Source organism: Rhopilema esculentum, chromosome 20 (genome assembly GCF_057945365.1).
Source record: "Rhopilema esculentum isolate cy_ngs chromosome 20, ASM5794536v1, whole genome shotgun sequence".
In the NCBI taxonomy this organism is placed as follows: Eukaryota; Metazoa; Cnidaria; class Scyphozoa; order Rhizostomeae; family Rhizostomatidae; genus Rhopilema; species Rhopilema esculentum.
Genome location: NC_142834.1, coordinates 3,206,793 through 3,224,821, shown reverse-complemented (window position 1 = coordinate 3,224,821; position 18,029 = coordinate 3,206,793). Strand labels below are relative to the sequence as shown.

General features: G+C 35.9%; 1 protein-coding gene across 4 annotated transcripts in view; it reads left to right on the top strand.

Annotated features, from left to right (window-relative positions):
• LOC135687419 (C-myc promoter-binding protein) overlaps positions 1 to 18,029 on the top strand; it is a 35,059-nt gene that overhangs the window by 13,584 nt on the left and 3,446 nt on the right. For all 4 annotated transcript variants that reach the window (XM_065203970.2, XM_065203969.2, XM_065203968.2 and 1 more), the window contains exons 14-38: positions 451 to 505; positions 1,037 to 1,094; positions 1,374 to 1,447; positions 2,351 to 2,418; positions 2,745 to 2,818; positions 3,348 to 3,409; positions 4,152 to 4,235; positions 5,221 to 5,264; positions 5,552 to 5,614; positions 5,927 to 6,071; positions 6,620 to 6,660; positions 6,952 to 7,051; positions 8,082 to 8,126; positions 8,329 to 8,391; positions 9,146 to 9,211; positions 9,837 to 10,095; positions 10,632 to 11,115; positions 11,970 to 12,021; positions 12,339 to 12,711; positions 13,951 to 14,105; positions 14,744 to 14,830; positions 15,137 to 15,242; positions 16,720 to 16,765; positions 17,141 to 17,251; positions 17,838 to 17,902. In XM_065203970.2, the coding sequence (XP_065060042.2) occupies positions 451 to 505; positions 1,037 to 1,094; positions 1,374 to 1,447; positions 2,351 to 2,418; positions 2,745 to 2,818; positions 3,348 to 3,409; positions 4,152 to 4,235; positions 5,221 to 5,264; positions 5,552 to 5,614; positions 5,927 to 6,071; positions 6,620 to 6,660; positions 6,952 to 7,051; positions 8,082 to 8,126; positions 8,329 to 8,391; positions 9,146 to 9,211; positions 9,837 to 10,095; positions 10,632 to 11,115; positions 11,970 to 12,021; positions 12,339 to 12,711; positions 13,951 to 14,105; positions 14,744 to 14,830; positions 15,137 to 15,242; positions 16,720 to 16,765; positions 17,141 to 17,251; positions 17,838 to 17,902 (2,780 nt within the window). The remainder of the gene's footprint in view (positions 1 to 450; positions 506 to 1,036; positions 1,095 to 1,373; positions 1,448 to 2,350; positions 2,419 to 2,744; positions 2,819 to 3,347; positions 3,410 to 4,151; positions 4,236 to 5,220; positions 5,265 to 5,551; positions 5,615 to 5,926; positions 6,072 to 6,619; positions 6,661 to 6,951; positions 7,052 to 8,081; positions 8,127 to 8,328; positions 8,392 to 9,145; positions 9,212 to 9,836; positions 10,096 to 10,631; positions 11,116 to 11,969; positions 12,022 to 12,338; positions 12,712 to 13,950; positions 14,106 to 14,743; positions 14,831 to 15,136; positions 15,243 to 16,719; positions 16,766 to 17,140; positions 17,252 to 17,837; positions 17,903 to 18,029) is intronic.

The following is an 18,029-nucleotide window of genomic DNA, read 5'->3' as shown; positions in this document are numbered from 1 at the left end:
TAGCCGTAGTGGTTCAGTCTTTTAACGCATTAGGTTGGATTTTCTGCAATTTAGGAAACTGTCTTGACACATTAGACTATTTTTATTAAACGTTTGCTAGTTCAGATTGTGATAACACAGATTCTAACCATCAGCTGTCATCAATATGAATCATGTTAGATGGAAAGTTAGAAAATATTATGACAACACAAGTCATAGGTTCTCAAGTACTTCATGTAATGCAAATTACCTCGCCTTGAAACCTGTTAAGCCGAGGCTGGATAGAATTCAGTTGCAAATTTTTCTATGTACCAGTTCTTTCAATATGGATTTATTTGAGTTACTGATGTCACGCTTAAGTCATAATTCGTATATTTATAATTCGAAGAAATATTGTGAACTTTATGAACTTTGCACGAATTTTTTGTATGATATTATTTTTTAACTTTGCTTGATTTTTTATAACTTTAGAGCAATGCTAGATCCAAAAGAACCAAGAGACATTTCGTGGAGACTTTTGCCAAAGGTTTGTTTCTTTTCACGGACTTTTATAAAATTCATATGTTCATAACGTGTTGAAAATGCAGGCTATTTCGTCGTATCATATAAATGTCCTTATAACCATCCATCGTTTTTACTTTGAAGACTTCTGTAAGTCGTTACTAATCGGGATATAGCAATACACTTTGCCTCTGTATTCTCTATTTTTGTCGGGTAAATAAGCTCAGTAATGAAATTTATTGAATGTCATCTAAGTCCTAGGACTCATCCCGCCATAGGCCTAGTACGCTGTTCGGGTTGAAAATGCATAATGTCATGTGGTTTTTTTACACAACCGTAGCTCAGCCCCTAAATTCAAATATCCTCGATCCTGAATGAAAATATAGGCCCATGTTGTCTTCTTTTGTGCAAGTTTGACTTATAACAGCTGTGCATAAGCCGTCTTGCCTGAATTGAATGTAGAGAACAGCTCAAAAGTTGATGTGACTTCTGTGAATTTGCCTGTATTTTGGATTTATCAGAGAAAAAGTAAATCATTGCTGATTCATTTTTACAGAAACCTGCCAAGGCTCTCAAAGACAGACTGGATGCAATTTTCAGCGAAGTCCTAATGAGTAATTTCACAATTTCATCATTTTACTAATTTCTAGTGGTCCACTTTTTGTTGTATAAGCCCCGAACTGATTGACTTCTAAATGTTGTAATGCAGATAAGCCAATTATATGATGCCTGTAAAAGCGAGTTGTATAACTGTAAATTTGAAATGTATTCAATCAAAATGAGATGTTTGAAAAAAATTATTATTATTATCATTATTTTTCCTTCCCCTTATGAATAAAATACCAGTGATCAAATAAATAATGTCCTAAATAGCCTCTTTTCGATTTGCTTAGCTTACAACGAGGATGTCGATAGAGCAATGGACATGCCGCCAATGGATACTGATGGGTCATCTTCCAAACGAAAGGTCGGTACATTATTGCATTGCACGAAGAAGATGCGTGTTGTATAAAGGTGTTGCTAGAGTTAGGCCTTAGATTATAACGTCTTCTGCCCAAGAGAAATGATTGTCTCAAATATCAAAAGAGTAATTTCTTTTTGCTATAACCATTTCGTGGACTTGTATCTGGAAGCTGATATTTGTACAAAACTCTTGTCGTTATTCTGGACCCTTTGTTTTTGTAATTAAATTTGTATCCATATGTAAGTTTACGAGCCCATCATTTCAATTTTTTTTTCTGTTTCCATATAGATTTTTTTCTAATAAATGATTCAATGATGTTTATAGTAAATGCTGCCAAATATTTTATATGTTCCTGGACAAGAAGAAACGGATGGTCCAGGCCTGGCCATAAGACTTTTAACAGGGGAGCAGTAAACAGCTCTCCTAGTAGTATTCAGGTGAGCTATAAGAATAGAAACAAAGGAAGAATTGATTTCAAGGAGAGCAAATTTGCTTTTTAGAAAAATTTAGGAGAGCAATCTCTAGCTCTCCTCCAGCGTTTGAGGAGAGCCTGGAGGGGAGCAAGAGCTATGGCTCTCCTCAAATGGCCAGGCCTGATGGTCCTTACGATTTTCTGAAAGGTTCCTGAACCACCCTGTGATGGATTCATACTCATTATGTTAAGGAGTCATAGTTGAAAGCCATGTTTCGCAATTTTAGTCCCTTTTTCGCGAAGTCAATAATAAACAAATTCCTGATTGAGAGTTGATGGCTTAGTATAAGATAATACCGATGTTTCTACTGCTGTGTCTTACAATGGCAAGTCACGACACTTGCTTGACTAAGTGCAATTATTTAGATATTCGTTAAACAACTTTGATTGCTATTTGAGCTAAGGTTTTTGAGCCTTTTTCTGATTATGAACAGGGAAAACTTGAAGTTTGTATACAGGAGGCATTTTTACGGTTCAATGCAACAATCCTCAAAGGCTACAGGTGGGAAATCACATTTAAAAGTTTATGCTTGGAGTAGTTTAGTTGTATGGATGTCTAAATAGTCTGTGATATTCCTTTTGTTTTTTACGTCCTTTTATATCTTAAAATATTGTATCATAAACGTCGAGGGAAGATAATGATAACAATTGCATTTATCTATCAAAACAATGTGGACGTCTTAATGTATTTTCATTTTTATTGTAAAATATGTATATTGAGGATCAAAAGCTTAGGTATCTAATTCTGACATTTAAGAAGTAGTTTAATTTTCTTACTGGTTTAATTTGATTTATTCTTTCAAAATTACCAAAATTACCTCCTTCTAGGCAATATTTGTTACCAATAACAACTCGGCCAACAATGGAATCTTGCGACATTTCCAAGATTTTTGACTTACAAGGTTTGTAACCTAGATGTTTTCGAGACACATCATTCCACCTCTGCACATTCAGCTGGAAAACTCACCCCCTGTAAATTGCTTTCTTTATTCGGTTAAGACTTTTTTCAACGACAAAACCGACGAATATGCCAGAATGATTTTAAATATGCCTGTAATTATACCCTTTGTTCTATTACCATATTAGATATGTTATTTAACACCAGAATGTAATTTCGGTTGATGGTTTGTTCGTCAAGCCATTGATTTTTTTTCACCGAGCTGTTTATCGTTTTCCCCAACCAACTATTCTTTGCTGGTTTCGTCATCCTGTTAAATACTTTGTGCCCATGTCTGAAATTAGGATTTGTTTTTTGCCATCTTTAGTAATATGTTTTCATGCTTTCATTTAACCTCATTCCAATATATATTACATTGGAAAAAAACCTATTGCTAACACTGTTACGTTACCGCTACAACGCTCCTCTTCCACCTCCAAAAAACACGGTAGCACAAAGCAATTTTAACCCAGATACTATTTCGTATTTTTTAGGATTTGTAAAAAGCAGGCCCAGGGATTCTCAGAAGTTTTTTAACATATTGTTAAAAACACAGGTTGGTGGAAACAATGCATATTAAGTATTTTAATAGAATTTAAATTAATCAAAGCATGGTATGCTTTTTTAATCATTGAAATTTTATATTCCCACTGCGTGTTCGCTTTTGCATGAGCTTCAGTATTGTTATTTTTTAATCACACTAAAATTTATTATTAATTGATATTGTGTCCGTAATAATATTCTTTTTTGCCTACCTACGATCGGATATTATTTTGTTTTGACCCATCCAAACAGACTTTGTTCAAATTTCTCTCTCCACCTGGATAATACTTTTCCTTAAGTTACACAAATTTTATCCGTTATGCGATTGTTATTCTAATTGCAGTCTTTAAGTAGCTTCTTTTGAAGAAGTTGCTCTAGGTTTGAAGTAGCTTAAGTAAAAACGAGCCCAATATGTTTTCAAACAGAATTTCAATGTAGATTTAATACATAAGAAAGATATACAGGAACAAAGCAATACGACGACGAGAATCCAATGTCACGAGATAAAATTTTCAAAATAAATTAAATTTAAAGAATATAATTAAATTTCGCCCCGGCATACAGGGCTTCATCACATTTAATATATAACTTACATATCGTCCCACGGCTTTAAGTAGCATCCCCTGACGAGAAGTGAAATTTCCTGCCTAAATAAATAAGTGAATAACTTGATTTAAATATAATTATAATTTTAAGGCTTTATATTGTCCAAATTGCCTTTTTGAAAGATCTTAAAAGATTCTTTTTTTCTCTAGCATTTCAGCCATTTCATTCAACAAAGGTTTTTTGCATCATCAAATGATACCTTGCTTGCTTTTTTTGATGATTGCACTGAGAAGGTAAGCATTTTATTTGATTTTTGAAATCGAGTAAAAATAATTCTAATCATTCTCTCTCGTTTTCAGAAATTTTTTACATGAAAAGTAGCCCAGGATCACAGTAAATTGTGTCTCCATTTTTATAACTTGTGCTTCAGTTCAGAACTGAAGACAATACCGAATTGGGAATGTGTTGGCATTTCATGAATTTGTGATGCCAATTTTCCTGTTCGAAAATAAAAGCAATTTTTTTAGGTGATAGGCAGTTTAGAACTTGCCTGTCATAAAGGAAAATTGTACATTCTTTTATTAGCTTGTCTTGTATACAGATTTTTTCAAATAATTTGCCATTTAAATGAGGCTTACCTGAATACTAAGTCTAATTCCATTTTTTTATTATTTATTTGAAAATGGCTTTGAAAAGAGCAAATATTTGGTAAACTAAAGCCTTTCGTCTGACACTCTTCAGAGCTTAAAACGTGAGAACATAGACCGAAAACTCTACGCTATGAAATATATATACCCAGTTGTGGATCGAAATAGGCCAATCAGAAACACGAGCACATGACTGTTGAGGTTGACCAATCAGTGCCGCTTGCCTATTAGAAAAGCGTAGAGTTTTCGGTCTATGTTCTGACGTTTTAAACTTTGAAGAGTGTCAGACGAAAAGCTTTAGTTTACTAAATGTTTGCTTTTTTCAAAGCCATTTTCAAATTTTGCACCACCAAAAGATTGTTTGCATATTATTTATTTATTTTGATTTGCTATTAACATTTCTAGCAATATATACCCTACATGCAAAGTTAACTAATTCAAATCGAATGAAATTTAAATGTAAACGAAATCCATTAACTTGTGTGATTTGCAGAAACAAAACAAACAAGTCTCTAAATTGCATAAGTTTATGAAAGTTTTGCATTTTCAAGCATCTTCAAGAATTTTTGGATTTCAATTATTTAAGGTTCTTAGTATTCCAGGTTTATAAAAAAAGACAAATTTCTTTCAGTGCGAAGGAAGCAAGCCTCTGCTGCAAGTGTCACAATCTCGAAAGTGAGCTTTTCCTTTTTATCTGTCGTTTTTCTGAATCCCCTTCTCGCAGTCATTGATAACCTTAGATAATGTTTCAATATTTCTCCGCGTGATATCAGAACCATCATTGTTAAAGTGTGAATTAATTAAAGGAAGTCACAACCATTAACATGCCTTGCGTTAATATATGCCTTCTTGCTCTGTTATTATCAAAACATTTTCTAGTCTTTCTCCGCAAATTACATTTTCCCAATGATCAATTTCTATGACTTTAATTGGTGTATCACAAGGCTCTTTTCTCGCTCTAGCCAACTTACTACTGTAGTAACTCCGCCAGACTGCTCTGGACTGCCACAGAATGCTATCTACGAGTAAGTTTTTCATATGCACATGTTAATACCCTTGTCAAATATTCGGGCCTTCAAAAGTATGTTCATCCATCTTAATTTGTTTTTCTTTAATATTTGTTTTAGCTATTTGGTTCTAAAAAAGATCATTTTCATCATCCCTCTCTCTTATGCTAGTGTCTAGGCCGAAAATGGCTGCAAAACCTTCACCAAGCTGCCACTAAATGTATTTGTAGTGAGCTGTGCTAGGTTATTAATTTGTTTCATTGTCACCCAGCTTAAGTGCATTTTTGGCAAATTTACCACCGGATCATGCCACTATCTCTCCTTTTTCAGATACAATGGTTTCCCAAAGTTGAAAAATGAATTGTTTATCCAAGAAGATGTGAGCACGAATCGACAGAAACCCGCCAATTTGAAGTTGCCTCCAAGATCACCAGCTGTGGGAAGAACAAAACATGAACGTGATCAATGTGGAGTGGTAAGCATGCATTCCCAACTCAAAAAGCATTCAATGAGTCATTGATAAAAAGTGGGGATTTCACGTTGCCTTCGTGTTTTTTTTTATCCATAGAATCCTTCACAAGGCATGATTAAATTCTTTATAGTTGATTGTAGCATCTGTAGGAAGAAAGGATGGCATGCGGAAATATATTGAAGAACTTTTTATCCTCTTAAATGTTCTTATAAGAACAACGTCGCATTAATCCGTTTTTCAGTTTAAGCTTAACATTCTGATAAACTTTTATTCATTTATTGATGTCTTTTAATCTATGTTGATATATTTTAATATACTTTTTATTTTTAGCATTTATACAACGATCTAAATTTTTATTTACCTTATTGTGGAAAGTGATAGCTATTTTTAATATAGTATATATTTAGATAAATGTAATTTTAATTTTGAACTCTTGTACTAAATATTGTGCTTTTATGGGAATTCAAACAAGTATTATGTTGTGTTTTCTAGTATCAAAATCTTATGTCCAATGTATTTTAAACCTTATCTTATGTCCATGCTTTTTTCAGAGTGCCAAAAAACAGTCAAATAGCCCTACTTTATGGGCAAGGTCAGTACATTTATGCAAATAAGAATGATCCTAAGATTAAATGATTTTTTATTGAAATCTTCTTGATTCTATTTCCTAAAAAAAGTATGCCCATATTTCTTACTTATTTAAGAGCTGATTAGATTATTACATCGGAAAGGGATTATGATTTTAATTAGTATTTATTTTTTATATTATATATTATCTTTATATATTCTTTATATATTATTTTATTTGCTAAAACCAATTAGCCTTGGCAATTGCATGACAAGCTTTCCAGCAAAAAAGTGACTGGAAGCATGTCAATTTCAGGTGTCTGGTGGGACATTGTTTTGCGATTTGGTTCATTCATTTGCCGGCATACATAAAAAGTCATCATAACAAGAAGAAAGTACTCGATCAAGCCCTAGAGGTTAGTTATTTAATTAACGCTGCATATTTTTAATACCAAAAAGGCAGCTCTAATATACGTAATACCTTACAGTTTGAGTATCAATCGATATATAATATCGTTTATTCACTTTTTCCCTAAAACTACGGGCAAATACATACTACAAGACCGGTTTTCTATTTGGTACGCATAATTTATAAGAACTTCCATTAAAGGCAACGGCCAGATACTAAATGGTCTTGAGCCATCTTTCAATAAAAAATTGGCCAATTATTGAAAGATGGCTTAAGCCACTTTTATAGCTGTCAATTAAGGAGTCTCTTAAAACGGAGTCTCCAAAACAACGGAGAAATAGTTCCAACTTCACTATTCTTTCAGTTCGTTATATTGCCTTTCGCTGTACTATTATTTTTTTTGTATGGCTCAATAGATTTTTTTCGTTTTATAATAATATTAATAATCCTTTGGTGGTACAAAACTTGATTGGCCTATTTCGATCCACAACTGGGTATATATATTTCCTAGCGTAGAGTTTTTGATCTATGTTCTGACGTTTTAAACTCTGAAGATTGTCAGACGAAAAGCTTTAGTTTACTAAATGTTTGCTTTTTTCAAAGCCATTTAATAATATTAATAATATAATATGAACAATTTATTGACAGTAGGCGGGTATAATATAGCTATCTATGTACAAGCTAATTTAGGCCTACTTTACAAAAATTTGGAGTAAAAAGCAATTAAGAATGAATAATTAATAATTACATATATAAAACAACTAGTTAGTTAATGAAAACAATGAAATTGAAGATTCAAAAAAAATCTTTTTAAATGTTACAATTTTTAAATTTTATGTTTTCACATTTAGCGCTGAATTGTTCTTGCACGTTTGGCATTACCCATGTGCGAAAGTTATATACCAAATAACGGTTTAGAATACAGCACTTTGAGGGCGCCTCTCTGTAAACAAATATAAATTCTTTATCAATAGTCATAGACCATTTTTTGAATCGGTTTTTACCAAATGTAAACCGTGATTTTTCGTTTGTTGTAGGTTTTGCAACGAATTGCTGAACAAAGAGCACAGCTCCCAGATGAGGTAATAACATTCGAAATCATAAGAGTTATCTTTTAAAGAATATATTTTATATTCTCTCTTTCCTGTTATAAAACATAAATTGAAAACATTCCTTGTTTTTTATGTTTATATCGTTGGTTCTGGAGTAACGGTTCCATGTATTAGAGTCTTGTCTGTACAGTTTCATTTACCTAAAGTCAATTTTGTTGATCTCTTATTAAAGGTATGCTTTCGAGTGCTGATGCAATTGGCTGGCCAATTTGGACACCCAGCTTTAGCCGTCAAGGTAATCTTGGACCATGCAGTTGAACCTTACTTACCGCGCTTTTAGTGTACCATCTTGTATACAAGAAAAGAGACATTTTTCTCTTTAAGTTGGTGGGTGTTTCAGGGACTATGCTCTTGTAAGCACCACCAAGATAGAATAAGACAGCTAAGATAGCCTAACTACAATCCCTCGATTTACCTCCTTTTTCGCATCCCGATTCCCGGTAAAACGGGCTCTGTTGTCCAAAACAAAACCACCTTTGACCAGAGCAAGCCTTGACGAGGCGAATGAGCCACTGCTCTCACATTTCTACATGTTTTAGTACGGTTTCTAACTGCATTTCCTTCACCAACTTTCGTGATAGAAATGTAAGAGCAACGGCTCATTCGCCTTGTCAAGGCTTGTTCTTGTCAAAGGTGGTCTTGTTTTCGACAGCAGAGCCCGTTCAACCGAGAATCGGGATACGAAAAAAGAGTTTAAATCGAGGGGTTTTAGTTAAACTATCTTAGTTGTCTTATTTTATCTTGGCATGACTAAATCGTTGAAAATAGAATATTTTGAGTTTTTCAATCAATTGTCTATTAACTCAACTCTTTCCTTTTATTTGCAAGTTGAAAATTTGGTCTATTTTTTACTTAAATTTCCATAGCTCTTCTCTTTTAAAATTCTGTATATTCTTAAATCCCAAAATGTTATTTTCCCATACTCGATTTTTTACATGATGTGTTTGTGGTTCATTTCTATTAAACGGTGACTTTTTTGTCTACTTCAGGTTCTTTTCGAAATGAAACGACAAAAAATTGCACCAAATGCAATCACATGGAGATATTACCACAGAGTGAGTAGCCTGTGATCTAACTATATGGCAGAATCAGTTATTAAAGTGTGTTTATCAAGCAGAATGCATAATTGAGCATTGTAGCTCCGTGAAAGCAGACCATGCATATTAATTGGCTAGTAAGATGCGGCTAAAAAGTAGGTTTAGAAAGGTTTAATGACATAGATTTGATTGTCAGGTAGATTGAAAGAGTGAAAGCTTTCGTCAAAAGTTTTAAATCATAGTCCACCCTGTGGAGGGGGAGGGGGATGGAGGGATGTTCAGAATTACAGGAGGTGCTATTTTGCTAGAACATTTTCAAAGTTTTCTATAGAAATATAGCTTTTTATACAACAACAAAAGGGGGGTTGCTGGAAGACATCAAAACATTTCAAAATGTACAATAACTGGAAGAGGCTAATACATTTGATGTAGGGAAAAGTTGCCCTAATATCCGATTTTTGTCGATGAAGCGAATTTAGTTTGATATCACTTGAGCTGGAAGGGGATGAACCCTATCACCGCCGGAACTGGAATGTTTTCCTTGTCTGATGTTAAGTAACCTCTCCGAACGTAAACCTCTTTGCCTTTATCTCCTCGATACATTTTTCAGTAGATACTTACTACAGTAAATTTTGATTTTTAGGCCGTCATCGAAGGCAAATGGTCATCTGATCACAGGTCAGCTAAGGAACTGTGGACGAAATTACGTCATATTCTCAATGCCATAAACTCTTTCAAGAAAGGCAAGAAGACTCCTGATCTTATCAGTTTCCATGGCAGCAGTGAGAACGTTGCAAAGGGTGGAGTGCAGGAGACAGCTAGCGAGGGGAATGGGTCAGACGCTGGTTATAGCTCGTTATTGTCAACAGAAGATCTGACGCGATCTCAGCCGGTAGCGGGAGGTTCGAGACGTTTTCTATTATAATAAATTGCTAGAGGCAGTGGCGGACACTTGTTGGGGGTGAGGGGGGGGCAACGGCTCCCCCAATACTTTAGAGGACAATGGTCTTCTGTTCTAAAACAATGGGAAATGTGACGTCATCTTATTAAAACAATAGGCTTGCCCCCCCCCCCAATATTTGATCAAGTGTCCGCCCCTGGCTAGAGGTGTCCAGTAATTGGTAAAATCAACACACTCTGCTGCCATATGTGGGTCGAATTGAACTCATGTTAGCAACTTTGATTGATATTAAAGATTTGATATAATGAATATTATGAAGATGTTCAAAGCATTTTTTCTAGTCAACTGGATAACACGTATGTTTAATAGGGCTGTCTGCTAATAAAGACGCCCAAAGTTCCATTATAATAAATGTATGATGACTTCGTCAAACTACCAGTGCATTAAACAGTTATTTTTATTTGTTTTTTAGCATTTGTTTTTAAATTTTTCAGTATTTTGCTTTCAGTGAAATAGTCTCTTTGGTTTTGTTTTTAGGTTTATCAGAATTTCCGGCTGAATTCCCCGAAATGCCATCCCGGCCTGAAGTTCAAAATACCGTGTTTTCCAAATGCCACCGTCGTGTGCACAGTGCTTCAGAAATGTCAGAACCGGAAAGTGAACCCGGAAGTACAGATTCTGAGCTGCTAGGATCTAGTTCCGCTTATCCTTGGTTTCAAAGAAAGCCATTGGCGCGCCATCTTAGCGAAACTTCGATTGGTTCAAATTTGAGTGACAGCCCCGGAAGTAACCAGATCATTATCAGTCATAGCGGAAGTTGGCAGGAACCATATCACATGCCACCAGGTTCAATGGACTCATTCGATGATTCTGACTTCAGGTATCCGTTGAGGCATCAATCGGATATTGCGTTGGAGACTGTCATGGGAACGAGTCAAGCGTGCAAAAACTGTAATAGGATAATGTATGATGAAGAGATTATGGGCGGATGGACCGCTGATGATTCTAGTTGGACGACAGTGTGAGTTATACGCTTATTTGATAATACTGAGCGGGTTTGATTAAAGGTAATGTGTCCAGCTAAAGCATGCGACTCTGCGGGGTTTTTTAAAAACATGTGATTTTTCATGTCATCGTCCCAGCCATTACGGTCGTTCTGATTATCTATCCTGCTGCGAGGTCAGCTTTTCATGTGAGCAGTTTTGCATCGTAAGAATACTAACCAATCGCAATCCGTTATTTTGATGGATGGCTTGACAAGTTGGGTATACGCAGTCCTTTTATATGGACACATTACCTTTAAGAGAGAGTAGTATAGGCAGAGCTGTGTACGGTTTTAGTGTATAGAACAGGACGGTTCTAAGATGCAACTCTGAGTTTCACGCTTAATGTGATAATCGGGCGATAGTAATTTAGCAATTAATCTAGTCTCAGTAACTAAATTAAATACTAAAATGAAATAAACTATTAAAAACACAAAGTGAACGATAAAAATACAAACCCTGTGTCTTAATACGCCTATTAGCATATTTGATAAAGAGAATTGTTTACAGGTCGGTCATATAGTGCTCGATTCCGTATAGGCAATACTGTACACTCTTTGGTATACAAAACATGACGGTTCGAGGTTGCAATTCTGAGTTTCACGCAACTCCTGAACCTATTCAGCAAAAAATCAGATGCATTTCCAGGATATGCGTATTTTACACTTTAATATTTGTATCCACTAATGATATGACATTAAAACTTCATGGTCATGCTTATCCTAAACTATTGCATTTATTAATCCCTGTTAATCCTTTGTTCTGTCGCTGTGTATGTGGCAAATTATGTGGTTTTGGTTGCTTATTGAGACAATCATGTCTTTATTTGCAGGTGCCCTTTCTGTCAGGAAAAGCAAGTGCCCCTTCTCCAGATGAGAATCAAGGTGATTTTCTTCAGACTGAGTTTTTTGATAACGCTTTTGTGCTTCTTTGAGTGAAAAATTAATGTTCAAGAAACAATCGTTTATTGCTTAAAACGTTTGTCTCAACTTCTGGGCGACATGAACTTTCAGTTTCAAAGTTCTCAAACTGGCATACATATTTCCCAGTAACAATAATATTGTTTGATATGGATAACTATGTCTGATCTTTATTATAATATATTTATCACTCGACCTTCTTTTTAAAAATGGTGCAGTCTTTGTTCCCACTAGAAATCTTTAAACGCATCAACCGTTACTGTCATCTATTACGTTTTTAGGATTATCGTGGTCTTCAGTCCAAAGTTTGCAGTACCTCAAGCCTCAACTCTGAGCCCACTTCTGTCAGTCATTCTCTAAGCAGTGCCATTGAGATTGCTGGTAATGATGACACAGGAGAAACCAGTTCACTGCTCGGAAGAGACATTGATTCGATCCCATTGTCCCCCCCTTCATCATCAATGATGCAGACAGGCGGGGGGTCAAAGCCAATGCCGATCAAAAATAAGCGGTTGAACAAGGACTGGATGCTGAGCAGCAGTGCGCCAACAAGTGCCAGCAGCAGCCCGTTGCCAGGACACCGCAACAGCCCGAGGCAGCAGTTTTATCGAGTGCGCAAATCCAGCAGTAGCAGTAGTTTAACTGTTTTTGTTGGTAAGTTGGCTTTCTAATAGGCCGGTGATGATAGATAACTAGGTCAGCAACTTAGGATATGATTGGATAGGATGGGGGATTGTATTTTCTTAGTTTTCTTTTATTTGACTGTTAATTGTTGTTTACTAGTTCCATATTGTCTGTAGAATTTAGGACCCTTCTTTAGTGGCCTGTCATTATCCACAGAGGTTCTTTAATCTGTACCATGCTTTTGGTTTCAAAATTACTAGGTGGATTTGAAAGATAATGGCTTATTCCAACGATACTCCAATTGGGAAACGAAAGAGGCTATCCCAGATCTTCCCCTTTTGCAGAGCTTTCAGGTTTCAATCTGTGAGCCATTGACGTAGGAATTGACCTTGTAAACTTGTCGCCCCTGATAACAATGTTGCCACTATAAGCAGACATGTACTGGTACGAGGCCTTCGCTCCTCCTTCGAAGCAACATAAGAATTTAATAAGAAATAAGGCTAGGGGCCAGGAGGCCTTGGCAGACAAATGCAAATATCACGGTTCCACGGCTGTGAGCCGTAGGAAGGTTATCCAACGATCACTAGTTTTGAGGAAGGCCACTGCATAACTTGAAGAGTATATAAAAAGTGATAGAGAAATTTACCGCTGTTCTTGAACTTTTCTTTCTTCCTGACAAAGCTTAAGACCAAACCATAAAATATTTTACTCACGTTCTATTTCTAAGAAACTTTCATTCAAAAAATTCAAAATAATTTGAGGAAAGCAAGAAGGAAAAAAATTCATTCAGAGGAAGGTTGTGGCGTTTTCTGAACTCTGGCTGGACATAAGTACCTTAAAAAGTGGAGACGGAAAAACAGAAAATAGCGAATGTCTTGCTTTTTCATGGAGCTTTATTGCGTCGAACCAGGGGCGGATCCAGAGCAAATTTGAAGTAGGGGCAGTCAGTAGTGGGGGCGCTGGAAAATTTTCTCGAATTGGTGGCTATACAACAATTTCAGATCCATTTTCGGAACAAAAAACATAACTTTGAGGTAATAATCCTTGAAGCAAATTAACCTATCGGTCTCAAAAACTTTTTTATCTGATTCTCATTCTTCAAAAGGGGCGCAAAATTTCCAAAAAAAGGCGCCAGACTTGCTTCAACTCGTTGAGGGAGGGGCAACTGCCCCAAGTTGCCCCCCCCCCCTTAAATCCACTGTCTAATTTAGCCATAAAATTGTTGAATACGAGCAATATGAAAACCTGTTTTTCCGTGTCATATTCTAGCTGGAGCCCCAGAGGAAAAGCCTGCGATTTCCGTTCAATACCTCAGTCCTCTTGTCTTAAGAAAAGAGCTTGAAACCCTGCTTGTGAATGATGGGGACCTACTGTTGCAAGACAGCGATGTTGTTGCGAAGAAGCCAATCTTATTCTGGAATATGGTATGTGTTTGCATATTGAATTTTCTTATTTTGGGTCATAATATGCTATAAATTTAATGCTTGTTAGTTGACGAATTTTCTTGAAGTGTGTTCTCGTTGTAATGCCATTAATTTTATGTGTATCTTGAATCGTGATCTCCTTATCTTGATCTCTCATGTGTCGAATTTCTTATTCGCGGTTTATAGCAATATTGTCTCCTTCCTTCACAAATACTCACTCACTTCAAAATTAATGTATCATTTTTGCCAAGGGTTCACCAAGCAGAAGTAGCCCTTTTCATTTCTCAGCTGAAGGGCTTCCATTATAAATGGGTTTGAAAAAGAAAACATTTTGATTGACTGGAAGTATTTCGCCTGACACTCTTCAGCGTATAAAACTTCAGAACATACATCGAAGTTTCTAAGCTAGGAAATATATACCCAGTTTTCAATCTATGTTCTGATGGTTGTCTGACAAAAAGCTCAGTGTTTCAAAATGTTTGCTTCTTCCAAGCGATTTTTAATCTTATACCGCGGCAGAAAATCGTTTGCAAGTTTCCAATATCTTATATTTTGCCTTCAGGCTTAAAGCTTTGTAACTCTCTGGTTCATAATTTCATTCCATTGCCTTACATGTTTTGTAACACCTTTTCTTTCAGGTGTGGTATTTCAAACGCTTAGGACTTCCCAGTCATTTGTCAGATCTTATACTCCAGTCATACAAGAACGCAGAAAAAACCAGCCAGGTATACAGTCATGATATATCCCATCGCTTTTTTGCATACAATCGTATTCTTTCTTTTCTTAACTTTCTATTTCTTTAAATTTTTATGAAAATGCCGAGTCTTTAGAAGAAGTGACAGTTATCATAACAAATTCCTGACGCAAATATCTTTAATAAAATCTTTTTCAATAGAATAAACTATATGCTTGCATGCAAAACACATAGCAACAATGTTTAGTGTCTATCATGTTCTTTATCTGAAGTTATGAAAGTTTGTAAGCCTTTGTCTGCTTTCGTTATTTTTAATCTTTTCTTGGTCTTTTGTAAGGAACAAAACAAAACTGGAAGTCGTGTTATAATATCAACTTCTTGGGATAACGAAAGACTTGGTGATGCTAACCATATTTCGTTGTACATGTTATGGAGTGTACCAGGTACTTTTGTAAATCATTTACACCATTTCATACCTAACCCTTGAATGCTGGACTGGGTGCAGTAGCAGCGCCACGGGAGGGACTGGGGGGACACATCCCCCCCCCCAGTTCTCAGCAGAATCGATTTTGTATTTCGTGTAAATTCGATTAGAAAATGTTGAAGGAGGGGTAATATTTTGACACCTTACTTTTTGTGATGTAATCCTATGATTTTCAAACTGCCAATTTTCAAACAAAAGTTTGTCATAGGCGTTCCCTTCGGTTGAAATTGTCGTTCCCTGTTGGTAAAAAGACGTTTTCTGGTGGTTAAAAGGGCGTGGCTTAAATCTTTTTGGTTTGTCTCCCCCCCCCTCCCAGAGCTTGTTGGCTGGCACCGCCATTGACTGGGTGTGTTTTGGTTCGAATTTTAGTAAACGTTAACCCTAATAATTTGGTCATAGAAAATAATGGTATTAGTAAGGGGACCTTTTCCTAGCAAATTTTGTACTTATTTGACTTCGAGCTGGCAATGGTAAATCATTTATGAGTTTCGATAAGATATGTAGGTTTCTCTGGATTCTTTTATCTTATTGCCTTAAATCTCAATAAAAGAGTCCTTGAGAAGTTGGTCGTGGTAAACTTCTTGAGAGTGTGATACTTCTGTTAGAAATAGGTCGGCCAAGTAGCCCAGTACAACTAATGACCAAATGAAAAATTGAAATTTAGGATACTGTTATCAGACAGTAGACTTAGACGATACCATTGCTTTGTTGGATGGTATCAAGGCATTGTTCGCATCAGTGGCGGAAACCTGGGGACAAGAGGGGGCAGTTGCCCCCGGTTAATTTGGAGGACAATTGTCTTTTGTTCTAAAACAATGGGAAATGTGACGTCATCTAATCAAAACAATGAGCCTCTCCCCAATATTTGACTAAGTGTCCGCCACTGGTTCGCTTTATTGACAAACAAACCCCCCAATGCATAAAACTATTTAGAGTAAAAATGTTTTGTGTGTTTAAACTTTTCAAGGCATTGAGTCATGATAAAATGGATTGGGTATACCCTAAGTGCCAAAATCAGCTGAGTCATGTTTTTCATGACTGCGATACTATTGGTTGACCTGGAACTGGTCACATGAACTCACCTCGTACTGATTGACAAAACAATTTTCATCAATAGCAAGTTGTCAACAACGGATGCAACTATCACATGAAACAGCAGCGATCACGCTGAAACCAAATGACCCCCTATAGAGAAGGCCTATATACCATGACTCAATGCCTTACTTACATCGTTATTTCATTAGTTTTGAGACTTCAAACTAGAGAATGCGAGAGATGTAGTCTTTAATGATCACAGACATATGACTTACAATAAATTATTTATTCTCTGTTCTTTAACTGTTAATTACAGCCAGGGTGTGTTTTGACAGGTCTATGACAATACCATTGCTGACTTTAATGATTTTGCTTAAAGTGAATATCACGTTTTTTTTCAGAAAACCAGCAAGAATTTTATTATGACACAAGACTAGCGTCGAGAGGGTAAGTAGCCATGCTGTAATAATTTTTGTAGCCTTCAGCATAAATTATGGAACTTTTTCGTTTAAACTTGGCTTAGATAAACTTTTATTTATGTAGCCATTGGAACGCCATTGAATCCAGTTGCCAATGAGTTTACTAACGAATTCAACAATTCACTTATTCCAAATTTTATTTGTATTTTAATTTGCATATTTTAATTCCAAAATACCAGGCATTTCTTCTTTCTTGAAAGAAGCCAGAGAAGATGCTTGTTTCACATCAAGTGTATTTTCTTTTATTTTTTTGCAAACGAACGTACGTTCTGTTGCGGTTAATTTAATAGATTTAGAGAACGCAGTAATGCATTTGTTATTCTCTGTAAATTCTCTGTTTCAGTCTTCTCAAATCATTGGCTGTCCATATTCAAGAAAACGACGTTCAGTCACCCATGAATATTCTCCTGGACGAGAGAAGCAGACAGCAAAAAATTGAGCCAAAAATTCAATGGTACGGCCGTTTTTTGCAAAAACCTTTCACTGAATAATTTTTGTTGCATGAGTCACTTCTGTACATCTAAATGGACTGAAAATCGCTGTTTTCTAAATCACTGTATCTAAATCAAAGTACCGTAAATCCTCGAATTAGCCCCTTTGGGGGCTTATTTATTTTTGATATTTTTGGGGGCTTATAAAATTATTGTTGACATTAAGAAGACATTACTAAAAGACCTCGTATATTTTAGTAGGAATTTCTTTATGAGCATTTAATTAATTACTACCAGAAGTATGAATTTGTTGTGGTTATTCAATAAAATGCCATAGGCAACCTCAGATGGCGAAAATCATCAATTCGAGGGGTCCAATTTGAGAATTTACGGTAGCAGTGGGGGCTTATTCGAGGGGGGGGGGCTTATCGACTATTTGTAGTTCTAGAGTGGGGGCTTATTCGAGGGGGGGGGGGCAATTCGAGGATTTACGGTAATTAAACATTATTCGCATTTGATGAATCTATGACATGCTATAAACTTTATTTATAGCGAAGCAATGTTGTTGTTGTGATATGATCTAATAAAAAAATCGTTTTGCTTACGTAGGAGTCTGTATCGAGAGCTGATGTTTTTGTCTGTGATGTCATGCGGAGTAGATGCTATTGATATAGGTGAGTTTCGTTTAATTTCACGTGATAGATCGATCTATGCAGTGGCGGGCACGTGATCCTATTGTTTTGAATAGGATGGCATCACATCTTCCTATTTTTTGGAACAAAAGGCTTCCAAAATATTGGG